The sequence below is a fragment of the Nipponia nippon genome, unplaced genomic scaffold, assembly GCF_047370975.1.
Source record: "Nipponia nippon isolate SJK-2023a ecotype South Korea unplaced genomic scaffold, ASM4737097v1 scaffold_2, whole genome shotgun sequence".
In the NCBI taxonomy this organism is placed as follows: Eukaryota; Metazoa; Chordata; class Aves; order Pelecaniformes; family Threskiornithidae; genus Nipponia; species Nipponia nippon.
The window spans coordinates 15,520,735-15,537,461 of record NW_028262336.1 but is presented as its reverse complement, the minus strand read 5'-3'; the positions used below and the strand labels follow the sequence as shown (position 1 = coordinate 15,537,461).

Genomic DNA, 16,727 nt, shown 5'->3' with positions numbered 1-16,727 from the left:
CGCACAGTCACACATCCAATATACTTATCCCTTTTTTGTCCATTTGAAAGGAAGTATTTTGCAAGAATGTGCTTGATATCTGTTAAAAACCATTGTATTTAGTTTGTTTAAAAAGAAACTAACAAGCAAAATGTTTCTCCTAAAAAAAAGTTTGATACAATTAAAATATACATGCTTAGCATTTTACATTCAAGATCTCTTAAGTACAAAAGCCTGCGTTACTTCGTTATGGAACACCAAATACGATTTAGTCGTTCTTGGTTTAAAAGATTAGAACTTTTTACACAGGCTTTTAAAATTTCGTATGGAAAGCAAGTCACACGTAGAACACTCGATACACGGATGTATATAAAAAAAGCTAAACAAGTGCTTTAGTTGGAAAAATATACCTACATTTGAAGATCTGTTATTTAAACAGCAGATTTCTGATAATTTTAGAATGTAAAATAGTAAGTGCAAGTAGACAGGGTTTGTTTTTTTTTAAATAGTACTATACAGAACTCCATTTCATATAAAAATAGACATCCATATATTTTATTTCTGTGGCAAACTTAGGGGTTATGTGGTTTTATTTGTTTGGGGATGAATCCTGTTTGAATGCACAACTGGAATAGTTACAGCTTTTGTCAACTAAAATATCTATCTTTAGCTAACCTTTAAATAGTTATAGAAATACATATACCCTGCATATACAAATAAGGGGGAAAAATATTACATTTTCAATGAAGTAGATTAATTTAGCGATGCTGGAATCAAATGGAGTTACCAGTGATCTAAGGGACTTCTCTTCCACGTCGGGTGTTCACAGCCCTACAAATGTCTGGAGTTCCTTCTGTATTGGTCAGTGCTGAGCGAGGAACGTGCTTTCCAAGCCTGCAACAACAGGTATTGGGCTCTGTCTGTCTGTCTCGAGGGATCGCTAGTAGGCTGGTTGTGTAGTGCTGAAATTGAGGAAAGCACCGGCATGCCAAGGTCTGGACCGTTAAAGTCCTCATCCTTTGGGATAAGATGTACGTGGTGTTGATGAGCCACAGGAACATTAACATGCAGTTAACGCTGTTCGTTTAATGTTAAGCAACCGTTGAAATGCAGGCTGCTTGCACCTTTGAAAATACATACTAGGGTGAATTATTTTCTGAAGGAAGACAGGGTTTCAAGACTAAACTACATGGTATTAAATTAATCTATATACATCAAACCAAAACACAGCTAGAGTTAAAATCATTACTGCTCTAAATGCAGCTAGCCCTTGCAGAAGTGTTAGCCTGACCCAGGACCACATATTCTCTTTTGATGCATGCACGTATGGCTCCGTGTTAAAGGTGACCTTCAGTGATAACTCACCATTTCATGGGCTGGAAACAGGGTGTGGGTCAGCAAAACCAGTTCCTCAATCTGGAAACTTGGTATTGTTAAAAAAAATGAAGACAGAGGCCTACCAGTAACGTTGGGGGGTGAAAGTCAGGCTTTCTCTACCGCCCCATTTCACATGCTGAGCTGGTAATTCCACTTCAAAGTTGTCTTTATGAACAAAATAAATTGCATTTGAGCAAGATGTATGATTTGAGCTTCAGGGTTGCTTGGAGCCTACACAGTCTCACTTGGGGCATAGAAGTCCAACTCGGCCTCTTCCAAGGTCATTAGTGCATCCACTCTTCAGTGAGCTTCCATCAGTTTGTGGGAAGATGGTAAAGACAACATTTCTAAAGAGCCTTTCCCAGATCATCTCTTGCAGTTCATATCCTGCAAAACTTACGTCTAGTCTTTTGCATTTGCTTTCAATACTTCACCTGAGCAGTAATAGTGACTTTCATAGGAGCGGCCTCTAAAGAATCAGGTTCCCTGCAGAAAGACATTAGATCAACCTCCCATCTTCCCGACTTGTGCAAAATTCCATTGTTTTAGGAATTGGTGCTTGGTATGAAGGAACGTAGAGAGGAGTTGCTGCTCAAGGTTCCAGTGGTGTGTGACTTCAGTAGTGGTTTTTTTTCCCCCCTCTAGGTGTTAATAACCCACACGAGGTCCATCTGTGTGGTGGGTTTTACTCACAATATTTCAATATCCCATTTTTGTGAGTGTTTGTCGTCTATTGGCTGATTCATAATGATGTGATTCTTGTCGTAATAATTTCCTCCTTAAAAACAAAACAAAATCACAGAAGAAAAATTTTAAAAAGAAATGCTCAGAAAAGTCTATGCATAAGCTTTAAAAAGTGTGACCAAGTAGGAAAACTAGCTGAAAAATGGAAATTCCATGAGGATTCCACATCTGCCCCTCTGCCTCTGTGTGTCTGTCTCCTTCAAACAGTCGCTGGTCAGCTTAGGCCCTGAGGAGCTCCGTTAGTTAGGAAGCAGAATACACCACAACTGGGAGTCTGCAGATGTACCGTTGTGCACAGAAACAGTACCTCTAAGGAGATTTTGCTTTTGGCAGATCCTGAGCTCCTGCTACGTGTCTGCATTTTGAAGGCGTGTATCGCTATAGTAGAAGTACACAGGTTCACAGATACCTGGGAGATTATTTAGTGTAGCATATCCATTTCAACAACAAACTTACGAAGTCCTTCAAATAGAGTTTCTCTCCTTTGAGTACATGTAGCATAGAAATGACAGTGCATTTTTTTATCATTAGACCACAAATAAAAAGCCACTAAAAGAAATAAATGTTCTGAAGAGCTGTCAAGTGGTATCTCGCCACCCCAGCCTTCAGCATTCTATTTTGCAGTAAGCTAGGCAGCACAGCTTTCCGATACTGTAAGAGTTGCCATTAGTATGACCAGTTGCATTTAATGGCTTTGTAGTAACTATTCATGGATTAGTAATGGTGGGTAAACTCCTTGGTTCTGGAAGCCAGGAATGCTCTATTAGTTCAGCATCAGGGGGCTGAGAATTCCTTATCAGGAAGTTTGAGCTGCAGAGGTCAGATGCACAATGGCCAGTAGGACATTCACTGAAAACATCGATGACTGTCACCTGTGCCCTTACCCTGGCCTGTGAGCCCTGCAGGGGTGTTAGGCTATCAATTAATTTACTTAGACCTGTCATCTGAGGAGACAGCATCACAGAACCCCCAACCTCATAACCAGTCACTGCCTCAAGGCCTTTCCGTAGGGATAAAACCCTAGCGCCAGCAGCAAGGCTTGAACAAATTCAGTGTGAGGAACAGCCATTCTCCAGTGAGGTAGTTCTACCATGATGGATAATTAGAAGAACTAGGACTTGAGCAATGACAATTTTAACCAGCCTGAAAATATTAGGAGTCAGCACTTTTTTCTTTTTGAGCCACACCTATTCCGTCGTTGCTTTTCCTTCACCATTTTGCCTTACGTAGCTTGCATTTCTTGCTGTCAGCACTACTGAACTCCCTCGAATAGAACAGTTGATCTGATCAAAATACACCTCTGGGATCAAATGAGTACGGTTCCCCCCTGCCCTGTTGTTTCTTGTCACACTATCAAGCAACTGGACATAAACCTAACAGGAAAGATAAGATTCAGTATTTAATCTTAAGCACAAAAAGAGTTGGAATACGGCAATTAACCTCAATCAAAAAAATGCAGTTAGAATATGTGGGGTTTAGTTGTGTTTTTTTTTAAAAAAAAAAAAAAAAATACCTTTAATATCAAGCACCAGTTGGTCGCTGAGGTATGAACTGATGGTTCCATCCTCATTGAGTCTCCACTTTTGCCTGTCCTTCCCATGTTCTGCCCAGAGCGCGACTTTGGCCCCAGGCACGTCTCTGCCACCGATGACATCCAGGCAGGCGTTGTTAGCCTAAGGAACAAGAAGAGAAGTGAGATCCAGGCCACAAAGCCTCAGTTTTGTGTCTGACTCGTTTCTGTTTCGGGCACCAAGCATATTGCAGTGACCATGCTATAGCTGGTAACAAGCCTGGCAAGCAAGCTAGGAACAGATTATTCAGCAATTGACCAGTTGCTTGATCAGAGGTGGTGGTCTTTGTTATTTCAGGTGTTTGTGTTAAATTGTCAGCTTTTTATATTAATAAGAGACTATCAAGGGCAATATTAACACAAAATCACTTACTTTCTCCGCATATTACTTTTCAGAGAAATTCTTAACTCTTTAGAGGTAATAAACTTAAACTTGCGACTTTAGACAAAACCAGGTTTCTGCTTCCAGGAGCATCAGTCCCATTAGACAGATGGGACAAGTAGTCCAACTTGCCAAAGCAGGCAGATCAAATCTGGCTATACATAGTAGGAGGATGTAGGTTATAAGCGTGTTGGTTTAAGGCGCATGGGGGAGGCCAAAAGCTATCCTGGTATTAACGCTAGCTGCCAGTCAAAGCAAGAAGTGAAGGTGCGAGGACAGCAGGTGATACAACCCACCCGCTTCCAGCACCTGGAAACTCACCTTGGATTTGAAGAGCCCACGACAGTAGTGCCAGATCTGGGTATTCTTGCCATTGTACGGGGATGCGCACACTGATGTGGCTCTTATATCTGCTAGGCTTCCAGCAACTGTCAAATATTTACCCATGGCTCGGTTCTTCACTCTGAGGTACACTGCTGGCTGAAATAGTGTGAAGGAAGATGGTTACAACACAGAGATTAAGAAAGGTGATGTGAGAATGCCTCCCCGCCATCTTATATCAGTTTTCTGAAGTATATGTTCTAGTTCCAGACAAGGATGTTCAATAATTTTTTGTTGGAAACGTGCATGTAAAGCAGCAGTAAGTGTTTTTCACATGCAGATAGACAGCTGTAAGCAGCAATGGCAGATAGTTTTGTTTTTTTTTAAATGTATTTATGTCTATAGAACTAATTCCTGCAATATGCAAATACTTCTAGTTCAGAACATTTCACTAACTCCGAGGCCAGTAAACGGGCTGTACTCCACAAGCTTTTTACTCTCAGGACACAAAACTTACCAAGTCATGTATCAGCAACTTCAACCCCCATTAACTAGAATACAGGGCAGAGAAGTTACAGCATTGCTTTCGAACATACACGGAAAACAGGGTATGGCTCGGCACCCCTGTTTACTCAGTTTACTCAAAAAATAGGGAGATTTTGTAGGGCTACTACAGGGTTCAAGCTTTTGCTCTGTCTTTCACTGATTTCAGTGCAAATAAAGAGCAGCGAGTTATAAATGGCAGCTCTGATGGAACACCAACTCAAGCATAGTTTTTCTTCCGGGAGCTTTGAATCTCCTTTTTTCATACTAAAACAAACCCTCAGGTACGGACAATAACGCCTCTCTCCCACCAAGCATCTGTAAACTAATGTGTATTAGCATAGCGTATAGTTATTCTTTACAAAGAAGGGATCGTATTATGAAGTCACTAAGCAAAATTTTTGTGTCTCACTTAGCATGAGTTTCAAATGTTTCGCTTTTTCTTACGCTACCTCTTACACTGGCAGACTTGACTGTTTTTGTAATTTGTAATGGAGCCAGAAGGAAGAAATATAAGGTGATGCAGATTTGAATTATTACTCCAGTCTCAAAAAATACAACCATGCCCACAGAAGTGTCAAGCACAGGTAGCTGACTGCCCAAACTCAAGGAAGCCCTCAGTTTGCAGGATTTAAAACAAAACAAACAAACAAAATCACACAAACCCCCAATGCCAAAAGTCCCAGCAAAGTAGCTGAAGTAGGCCTTATAACACTACTCACTGTTGCAGTGTAAAAAAGGATGCTACCAAATACAAAAGCTCTTCAGATTGCTGGCTGAAGAGAGAATTCAGTTTTCAAGATCAGCACAAATTATTTTCATTATCATTTGCCAAAACAGAGCCAAAATGGGGTCCTTCGGTAGTTACCACTTCCAAAGAATTCCAGGGAGCTGTCAACTTCTTAGATTGACAAATAATTTTTTTTTTTGGGGGGGGGGGGGGGGGGGGGGGATCCTTTACTTTGGGGGGGTGTGTGGTGTGTAGACAATGCATAACTAATGGTAAAGATGATTATTTTTGTTCACTGCAACATTTCCCCAGTTCCCCAGTTGAATCTAGTGTTTAAAAACAAAGCAGCATTTGTCACTAAGCAGAAACAAGTTCTTCTGTGAGAATCAGAGCTAATGAAAACTCTGTTCCAGTGGAGTTACTGCTCACATTCCCTGCCACTCTCCCCCGTCCTCTTCCTCTCTCCCGGCCGCTGCCCTCCCACAGCAGCGTGGCTGGGCACGCAGCAACATGTGCTTTGACTGGTTCGGAGCTTATGTGTGTCACCGATTACCTGCTGCGTTTTGGAAAGGCAGAGAAGCAGAATTGCACCTGCTTTTCCTGGAATGAGGGGCATTTATCTCAGTCGTGCTTCTCTACCTACCTTTCACAAAGCTCCTAAGTACTTTATGGTTTTGAGACCTGAATCTTTGAATGAGATTGAAACTGGCATTACTTGGGGTGAGGCAAAGAGGGAAAACCTGGTAGGACTACATAAACTTTGCTTCTTTTGGAAATCCAGGCTATAGCACAATAAAATATGTTCTTGCTTCCATTTATGTTATTATGAAACAAGCCAATGCAGAATTGGTTTTCTCATCATTATTGTTATATGGCAAAAATTTAAAAATAGGGCATCTGCAGAACATGCTAATGAGCCATTCAGAAAAACAAAACTTGGCTCCAAGAAACTAGGAATTATTTCCCTTTAGGAGCCTAATATAGATCTCAATAACTGCCACCGCAGGAATTTTCTGCTTCAGTAATCTTCCAGTAGGTCCTTCTGGCTGTCATCATTTGGCCTGATTTAAGGAGTACAATGCACACCATTATACTTAGTGCTAGAGCTGATACTTGTGCACTAATCCCTGCCTTAAAAAAAAAGAAAAAAAAAAAAAATTGTTCTCATACACTGTTACAGTACCTGCTTCATAGGACGAAGGGAGCCAATTACTTTCCAGCCACTGTGTTCATTCCAGTTTGAAATCTCACTGGGCTCCAGCAGAATCTGCTTTCCTAAAAAATTACATCCTTCGTATGCAATCCACCTGGATACAGAAAACAGAACGTGAAAGGCTACACATTAACCATAGCAAAACTGAACTACAGGCCTGTGTTCAAGCCTGTGCTCTTGAAGCCCTGAAACCTCTCCACAGTAGTGCTAATACCAAACCTGTATTACCGTGCCACAAAATGCCATCCATTTCAGTGGTTTAACTCTTTTCTGTCTAAATTAAGACCTGTTTTCTGTTTGTCTGCCTGAAACTTGTAAACTCCCCCCCCCCCAAATTTTTCCCACAAATATGAGAACTCCTGCATGAACCTGGATGGGAATAACGCAGGTTTCAGCGGGCATGCGTTAGGAACCTAGGAAGCCACACACCAGACAGTAGTACTTGCAGCTCTGCCTGGTTGTACATACTCGTTACGAGAGGATCTTGTCCAATGTCTTCTTTTGCAACAATTAAAGCTTTCTGTAGCTATTCCACTTGTCTGAAAACACGTATGAAATATTTACTCCAAAACCTATACACTGCTGTAATAGACTTTCTTGTAGTGAACATATCTGAGCGATGGACACGGCTGAATACTTTGTTAACACAGAGTTAAAGCATCGGCACATATAGGTCCCTTGTTAGCTAGACATTTGCTCAGTAGATAATGCCTTGCTGCTTACAAAGGCAGCCTCAGGATCACAGGTCGGTTTTGTTTATATCAATAGGACATTGTTGCACAGACAGCGGATCCTAAACGCTTGACTCTAACTCATCTGAACACAAAGCAAATGCTGGTTTCCCCATGTTACCTGTTTTACAGGTCAGCTGCCAAGAACATGAGGGATGGCTGCACTCTAAGTCAGTGAGAAAACACGCACTAACAGTGCTCACAGCACCCGTAATTTACTTTTCCCCATTGCGCATAATTTGGAGAAACTGACAGCCAGCCTTGCTCAGGACTCCATGGAGGCTAAAATGTACAAGGCAGTTCACAGCTGGCAATGAGGCTCTATCACTGGTTCTTCAAATGAAGTCCCACACCTCCTGACTAACAGGTATTCAGAGCAGCCTGACCACCACTGCATGTTCCTTGTAATTCTAACACACTCTCGACTTTTTTCTTGCCATGCTTTCTGTGAAATCACTGAGAATTCACTGTTAACGCTGTTCTCAGAGCATCAGTCTCATTGGAAATGCAGTTTCTGTTGCCAAAGCAGACATTTATAGGAAACAGAGAAGGGAAGGCCTGTTACAGGAATAACCATCGGAAGCCAGGTTGGGCCTCTGGCATTCAGCGACACAGACAAAACTCATCTTGGCTCTCACGCAGACCAGCAGCCTCCCCTGCGCCATCCTTCCCGCACCCTGGAGTACCCCAGCCCCCTTTGCCAAGCCACAGTCCAGGCTCATGCCGTTTCTGACCAAGGTGGTCAATTGGCTCAGGAAGGATCCTCGTACCTAAGCCTGGCAGCAAGATGCCACCAGTATACTTACATAAATCTTTGTCATTTGTCTAAAGCTGACAGTAGGCTTCAGGGCAAGGAGCCAAAAAAACCCTAAATCCACCTTCCTGAACTCTTGATCACATATTAGGCAAACAAACCCTCTAGGACATCCCACAGACTTCCCACAATCACCTGCCACCCTCAGCCTTTAGACTACCTATCTGCAGTGTGGGATGGGGCCAGGCTGTGGAAGTCTGTTTCCTAGGGAGCACCACAAGGAGCTCAGAGAAAGCCCAGCCATTCTGCCCTGACCCGTCCCAGAGACGGGGAACCAGCTAACCTGGCTTGGATACTCAGAAACGAACAGGAAGATGAAGGGGCTCGACTGTTGCGCTCACTCTCCTGTGCTTTTCTACTACGTGGTCCCAAAGCCATCACCCTTCCTTTACAGCCAACTGCATGGGCAAAGTGATTTAATTTCCAGTTCCACAGCCACGATGAGAGGGCAGGGAAAGCTCATAAAGAGGCGTTCCCCAACAGGACACGATTTAGACTGTAACACCTCCACAGAGGTATGAAGATTTATACACTCCCACCAGAAATAAAACCTTTGGGGTTCCTCCCAAAGAAGGCCTTTCTTCCTCCAAACTAGCACAGATCATGGGGAATGTGTGTATGCTGTTGTCAGCCTCAAATGGCAGCTGCTTGCCACTCTCACCTGGGGCACCTCAAGACAACAGCAGCAGCAGACAATTGCGCTCTCTATGTACATTTTCAGCAAGGGCTCAGGATGGAAGTGGCACAGATGTTAGGGACTAGAATTTATAAAGAATTGGCAAAGGTCTGTGGGGAAGCTTATATTCACTATGGGCCCACAGCTAAAGTCAATCGCCACCGACTGCTCTTAAAGAAAGGGAGGTTCAATCCTTAACCAACCTTTCAAGAAAACGCTTGTGTGAAATTCCTGAAAGAAAACAGTCCACGGTGCTCTGGAGCATTAGCTAGGTTAGGCTTAGCCTTTGTACCAACCTCAAAGAATCAGAGGAGCACTCAGCAACATTAGCACAGATATCTGTAGAAGGGTTTTGACTTCTAGGTGGTAACAGACCAGATGTGTTTGAAAAATTCATTGTAAGAATCACTATAGAGATACACCTAAGCCGTGACCAGTCTACACTAATTCCTTGCCAAATTAGTTCAAATGTTGCGTGGTTTCGTGTCATCCCATAAGATCTCTCAAGAAAATTACAGCCTTGTCTATGTGAAAAAGGTGGGGAAAAGGCTAAAACTAAACACAGGAAACGTGTGTCACGTTAGAAGAACAGCAGCTTCCAGTCAGTCTCAGTTGCAGGATGAGACTCTGCAAGTTATTTGTTGTTGCTGTGGATGTGGAGGCTGAAAACCTGGTCAAGACAGAATACTTGGGAGTTTCTCCAAAAGGCGAAAGGGGTAGATGCAGAACAGGTTCGAAGGTCACTTCTGCGATGTAAAATGGTTTTCACAGAAGACCCTGGGTGTGTATTCACACTCATGGAGGGAGATTAAACTAATAACAGAAGCAAACTGCTGTTCCAGCTGTCCGATCCACCCTGAGCTTCTCTCAGAAGTTGCTGCCCCTTTGGCAGCCGATCAGCACATCAAGCTTCACTGAACTGCCACACCGGTTTAAGTTAAATCACTGCAGTTTATAGCAGGCATTTTACAGCCAGTTAATAAAGGCAGTCCAAGTTTACTCTACCTGTCTTTGTAAGTCAGCAATCAAAACTAACTTACTTTTGGTTCCTGGCTTGAACAACAGGCTCTATTGTTCGTTACTGTATAGGGATAAAAGGACGATTCTTACACGGGGAAATACACCCTCTGCCCAGAGTTCTTGTTCATTTTGGGTCCTGATACAAGAAGTGGGTCTAGCATTCAACTGCATTTTAGGATTTTATGTTGTCTCAGAATAAAAGTTAGAATGTAAAACACATCCTATGAAAAAAGGCAGTAATTGGGAGAAAATGCATGCTCAGTATTAGCTCCTATAATGCAAAACTGACAAGAATATTTCTTCCATACTTACAATCCACTTCTCACCCATACAGATTGAGTGTAAAAATGAAGGTCCTCATTCAAAACAGAATTGATGGGTTCACTGAAGTGCAGCTCTCTGCCCTTGCAGCATTCCAGAGCAAACAGACTGATGGAGGGCTCTGCAAAAACCTAGGCAGGGAAGGAGAGAGAAGAGGGAAGAAGAAGAAAAAAAAAAAAAAAAAAAAAAAAAAAAGGCAAAGTTTTACTAGGAATAGTCTAACTTCAGTTGTTAGGCATGACGATGACGCACACATTTGCCCACTTCAGCTTAATTTCCACATGCTTTTGCGTTAGATCATGCTCCCGCAGCAAATATAACAGCAAGAAAAAAACCCCCGTACATCCACCAACAAAGCACACAGAGCTGAAACGTACTGGATTTATCAGTGGCTTTGTCGTCAAGGCATAGTGCCCCACTGACACAGGCCAGACATAGTGAGTCGCTTCGAGATGCAGAGGTGCCTCTGTCTGCATTTTAAAAATCTCTTTTTGATCCGATTTGTATCATCAGGGCTTTCATTCCTTTTCATAAATCCAGTTTAATTATTTATTGATGGAACGGGTTGCAGCAGTAGTTTTCAGGGTGATCTGCAGATTGCATCTAAAGTAGTGAGGCAAATCACAAGTCTATTGTCCATAGACTTCAATTAGCAGTGGCTCACTGGAAAAATCTTAGGGATCTACAAACTGGAAAAGCTTAAAAATGTTCAGAACTTAAAAGTTCTCAGTGTTTTTAACAGACGTTCCTATTTTTCTTCTGACAATCTTGAAGAAATAGCGTAATTAGTAACCCCTTCAATCTCATGTAGAATAGAAACATTTTTTCACTTAATGTCCTTTTCTACAGTTGAGAGATTGCCTATGAAAGCAAATAAAAGATCAGTTTGCACAAAAATGTGGTACAGCTGTAAGATCAGCAGAAAAGCACAGAGGGAACAGATTTAAATACACAAAGTCTGTGCCTTAGTACAAGGAACACTTGTACAATTTTTCAGCATTTTTAACCTAAAACCATAAGGGAAGTATCATAACCAAAATCATAAGCACTTGTAATTTATATCTTGATGCAGCTGGTGAAGGAAGAGGGAATATAGGTCTGAATAACTGCTTCAGTTAGCAGCCTCTCCAGGGAAGTCATCTTATTCTTAGGAGACGTTACGCTGAGATAGCCGGCCCAGGCAAAAGGTAGGATTTCTTCTGCAGCGAAGATATGGCCTCAGGTGGAACGAATGAAACAAAATCTTGAATTAACTTTAACTTTCATGTTTGAAGAGGCGCATGTATTGTAGTGAAGTGTCTCTAAAGAGCTCAGTGGTGATTCAGGACCTATGAATTTACTGGCACTGACTCAGTGCACTTGGTATGCAGCCGGTTGTTCAAATCCTGCCTCAGAAAGATCGCTTTCCTCTGCCAACCAGTGCAGGGACGATATAAGTCATGCAACACTGCATGGACAGGGAGTTTGCTGAGACATTTTAAAGAGGACCCTGGGATCATCCACCTGGAGAGATTTTTAAAGCCCATGGCACTCCTAAAAAACTCATGTTACAAACCAGAAAGGGATTAAAACCCGTAATGTTTTTATTTTGGAACGTCAGTTCTTCCCACCTGCCTTCTGCTGGATGAGGTGGGTTAAATTTACAGTGTGTGTCTAAAGGCTTACTTTGAAATCTAGACCAGCAGACCTAGTGCAGGCAGCTACTTTTCAGGTTGCTTTGCTCAGCAAAGCAGTATCATCGTACTCCAGTCTGCAAGAGCCTACTCCCTTGGTACTGGCTTTTACCTGAGCAGAGACCAGAAGCCATGTCCAGAACAGGTCCAACAGAGAAAACGTTCACAAGTGCATTAATAAGCATGGGAACACCACCTGACATCCTTGTTGTTAGACATTGTTACCAAAGCCTAAAATTTATCCTGCTGTTGCAATATTCCATATGTTAAGAGACAGGGATGCTGTACTAGATGGACAAGTCATCTGATCCAGCATATCCATTTACACAGCAGGAATCAGAACAGCAAACCGGTGAATTAAAATGACTCTAGCTCTCATGTGGTTGAGACTGTTTGAACTCAATGGGCTTGAGAAAGCCCTGTCCAGTTGCTCAGAGTCCCAGCCTGCCGGTATGCGGCGGACGTTGCATCTATGACACACACACACAAGGACTGACGCCACCTTTCCAGTGAGACCTCAGAGGGACTCCACTGATCTTGGCACAGACGTGAAGCACAGAAAAAGAAAACATGCTGCTGTCTCAAGCACTGAAGCTCTCATATTTCCATAACCATATATAGAGCAATGAGCTGATTACTCACTTTATATATACTGTTTTACACCAACAGCTGGCAGCAGTGACTTGGCCTGGCTTTTTTCTCTGATTTTGTTTTCATAGCTCCATGGAAACTACCAACAGTAAAGAACAAGGTTTTGAGGCTATGCTGTTACCTTTTACTACAGAGGCATCTTGCTCCCACCCTTCCTCGCACAACGCTGAGATGCACTTTCACCCATTTTCAGGCTGAAAAGTCTTCACCAATAGATAAGCGCGAGACTGACCGGATCAGCTTTCTTCACCAAGGTCCTGTCCTGACAGCCCAGGGAGGATCGGGGCTCTCCGAAAGCCGGAGGAAGGGCAACCGGACAGAGAGTATGAGAGGGGACAACCTCAGATTGTGGCATTGCTGTAGGTGGATCCTAGTCCCTGATTTTGAAAGGTGAGCTAAAGACTTCTACATTTATCCATGACTGGCAAGTCATTGCCATGCCTAGGCCAGGATTACCTTAGCTTCCCTTCATAGTTATTTCAAGTAAAATACCTGAAATGCCATCCTTTGGGGAAAGCTTACCAATTGCAAGAATGACAAAGCACTATATATATAAGGAATTACTTAACCTGATCTTTGTGCATTAAGGAACTAATTGCCTTGCTTAAACCAGCACGAATAAAGTTTCAAGAGGTTTTGCCTGTCCTGTTTTTCAATGACAGCGTCCAGGCAGACACTTGAAGAGATTTAATATATTCAAGAGGCCGATGATTAAGGAGGGCTATATTTACATAGCATTTCAAGATATAAGCAGCCTTGTGAACTATTAAATACAGTGATATTCTTTACTTAACAGGTGTGGTAGTCTATGGCTAATACAGCACGTGATGCCATGAAAACGACACAGCTTTTTTCCCTCCCCATGGTGTGATTTCAGAGGCTGAAAGGTAAGCCATGGAAATCAACACACTGAAATTCTCTTGCACAGTTCAACTCAGCTCAGACTTTCCACTCAATGGCTTCCACCTTTTTTTAACAGAGAGAAGCTGTGCACTACAAATTTTTCACAATTCAGAATTTTATACTTTCCCAGTTCAGAAAGAAATGCAATACAAGCCTGAATTGTCTGATATTAAACAAAGATCAGTGCAAGATGAGCCTCCTTTCAAACGCCTTTTGTTTTCAGTGCAAGGCTTAGGTGCTTCACCCACTGAAAAGCAATAGTGTACAGACACCAAGAAGCTAACCAAAAGGTGCTACAACTGAATATCAAGTGCACAAGTGAATTTGCACACATGCTTATAATAAAAACACATATAGTTTTAGCTATGGATAACATACAGATAATTTTTCATTATGAATTTTGTGAAAATTATTACTGATAAAGCCCTTTTGAGAAGGGCTCACCCCAAAACATATTTTTCCTTGCACCTTTTTTTGCAGACTTTGATGGGAAAGCCTAATAAAGCCAAAGAAAGAAATCCATGGGGCCAGACTAAAGCATGACTGTAACCCAGTCATGGCAAGGGCTGGTATGTTTCCATACTTCGCATCCCTGCTGACCTGTTGCAAACAGCATTCACCAGAGCCTTAACCGGAGGAGACTCCACAGCTGTATTACAACATCCTTGGAAAAATCTTTACTCTTCAGTCTTGGCTAACTTATCATTTACAACCGTCTGTACTGAAGCTGCGCTCGCCTGGCTACTCCCTTCAGCGTGGGAAGGATGCCTGGCTGAGGGAGAGGAACACGGTGTTGGACGACAGTAACACCCACGGTCCAGTCCCAGCTACACAAAATGACTCATTGCCTGGCCCTGGGAAACACCAATTAATTTTCGTATCTGATTTCATTATTTGCCTCACAGGAATGCTGGGGAGACTAGTTAATACCTGTATTTAACTTAGGAAAGACAATCAACATAGAAATACAGGAACTATCACGACTGATCAGAGCAAGCACAATGAATGCCTCAAAAGAAAAGAGAGAGAAAAAAAAAATAAAAGCAAAACATTGCACAACTTACAACCCAGATCTCATTTTCGTTTTTAGAAACTATGAGACTGGTTTAACTTTAGGGATGAAGTTACTGTTTTGGAAGGAAAACTAATTGCTCACTGCAACAACCCGGGATACTCTTGTCCATGTAAGTCACACCAAATATTACAGGGAGTTTGACAAAACAACACGCCTGAGAAATGGCAGCATTAGAGCTGAACTCCTCTTTGTAAGAGCATCTTGTAAGGGTCTCTGTCCCAAAAGATTAACTTCTTCAAGCAACAAACACTGGACAAATGCCCCAGTAAGCAACCATGGCCCTATAAATGGCCCAGCTGACTTCACCCGCTCTCTTGCTGCCAGGCGAGCAGCCCACGCTTTCCTTTTCATGAATTCATGGCAATGCGAATGGCAAGCCCTTGCTGATGCAGGCGTGGAAACCTGCACCTCTGCAGCAACCCTTACTCTGTGCTATGCTTTTACCCGCCTGCAGAATGGCTATTAACAACAATATCAGCAAATTTCATCAACAAGCTTTTCTTAAAGAATGCTTTGGGATTTTTAGATGAAAGGAGACAATGAGAGGCAAGTTACATTAGTTCCAGTGTTACTACCACTACTAAATAGATGTGTACCCTTGTAACGTTAAGTGGGCATCCGAAGCGTGTAACTGCCTGTTCACTAAGAGAAATAACGTTCCTGTGAGATACGCTTTTTAGCATATTTTCCCCACTTACAAAATCGTACATTGGTCTTTCAGAAGCATTCCCCTTTGCAGAAGGGAAGAGGCTATGTAACACATCGCCATTCAATATGCAATCTAGATTAATACACGGGTACTACAACGCTATTTTTTTTTCACAGAATACTGAAAACAAAGGACATTATTTTCTCATTATCAAGGTACAGATATGCTTTGTTCCTTCTTTGTATCCTCTCACTAACCTACAGCTTTTCCTAAACGCTCCTGGAAGGACAAAACAATCCAGTCTGAATTTGAGCGAAATGGAACAGCAGGGAAAAAATACAGGTAGGGCCTCCTAAGGATTTAGTTCAAGTATGATACACCTCGGAGAATAGGCCAAGATGGAAAAGAGGTTCTTGGGAATAAAGGAACACCTTTCCCTCTCTCCTTATGAACCTGCCTAGCTTTTGCTTTGCTACTTCCTGAACGAACAGCAGAGGAAACTGGTTACAAAGATGTGCTTAATTCCTCTATGACGCCGGCGCATAATAAATGGGGAAATAACCAAAGTGGAACCATTTTTCTTGAGAAATGGGGGAGCGTGTGCGCGGAGGGGGTGGGGGTAGCATGCCATACTTAAATGATGACAACTTCACTTTTCCACAAAGAACCCATAAAACATCCCTCCGAGAGCTAAAGGTTAGAACAAAAGCTAGCCAGCCTAAAATACTGTCATCGCAGTGAAGAAACCAGACCACCGCTAGTCTGAGCCTGTTTTCTTATCCAAATTAATTTTGTGTTGCTCTGAAAGTTTTGGGTTTTTTCTATTTTAATTGGGCTAACTCAGTGATTTAGAAAGAGATTTTTCATTTTGTTATGTAATTAAGCTCTTATACAAGCAAGTTATATTTCTGGCAATTTTCAAACTGAAAACTCAAAAGCTTACTTTCCTAAAAAAAAAAAAAAAAAAAAAAAATCCTCACTTTTTTCATTTAGAACATTTGCTATATTTGTTTGCATCAAAGCTGCATTTTCCAGAGAACAAACTATTACCTCAAATCCTTTCCTTATCTTCAATTGGTTGTTCTATTTTAAAAAAAATCAGTCAAGGCTTTGCAGAAGTTCTTAGCTGTTTCATATTGATTAGGGCATTCCTGTTACCTCACTCAGTCACAACAATCCCACTGCCACCTTACAGCGTTGTTCCGTCAAGTCACAAAAGCACACCCATGCTATGAAGGAGTACTACAAATACATAACTTTAATCCTCAAATTTTTCTTCCAAAACGGACAGCCCAGAAATCTTGTGGCAGCTGACAACATCTAAAAAGCCCCTCAAAACTGTTGCAGATTTTAAG

General features: G+C 42.1%; 1 protein-coding gene across 5 annotated transcripts in view; it reads right to left on the bottom strand.

Annotated features, from left to right (window-relative positions):
• Positions 1–76: 76 nt before the first annotated feature.
• The window catches only part of CRYBG3 (crystallin beta-gamma domain containing 3), a 94,769-nt gene continuing 78,118 nt past the window's right edge, over positions 77–16,727 (bottom strand). For 4 of the 5 annotated variants that reach the window (XM_087755830.1, XM_087755829.1, XM_087755832.1 and 1 more), the window contains 5 exons: positions 10,413–10,552; positions 6,830–6,953; positions 4,374–4,532; positions 3,614–3,773; positions 77–2,134 (listed from right to left, as the gene is read on the bottom strand). In XM_087755830.1, the coding sequence (XP_087611956.1) occupies positions 2,046–2,134; positions 3,614–3,773; positions 4,374–4,532; positions 6,830–6,953; positions 10,413–10,552 (672 nt within the window). In that variant the 3' untranslated portion in view covers positions 77–2,045. Of the gene's footprint in view, positions 2,135–3,613; positions 3,774–4,373; positions 4,533–6,829; positions 6,954–10,412; positions 10,553–16,727 lie in introns of those variants that run through there. The other variant, XR_015704412.1, reaches the window with a different exon arrangement.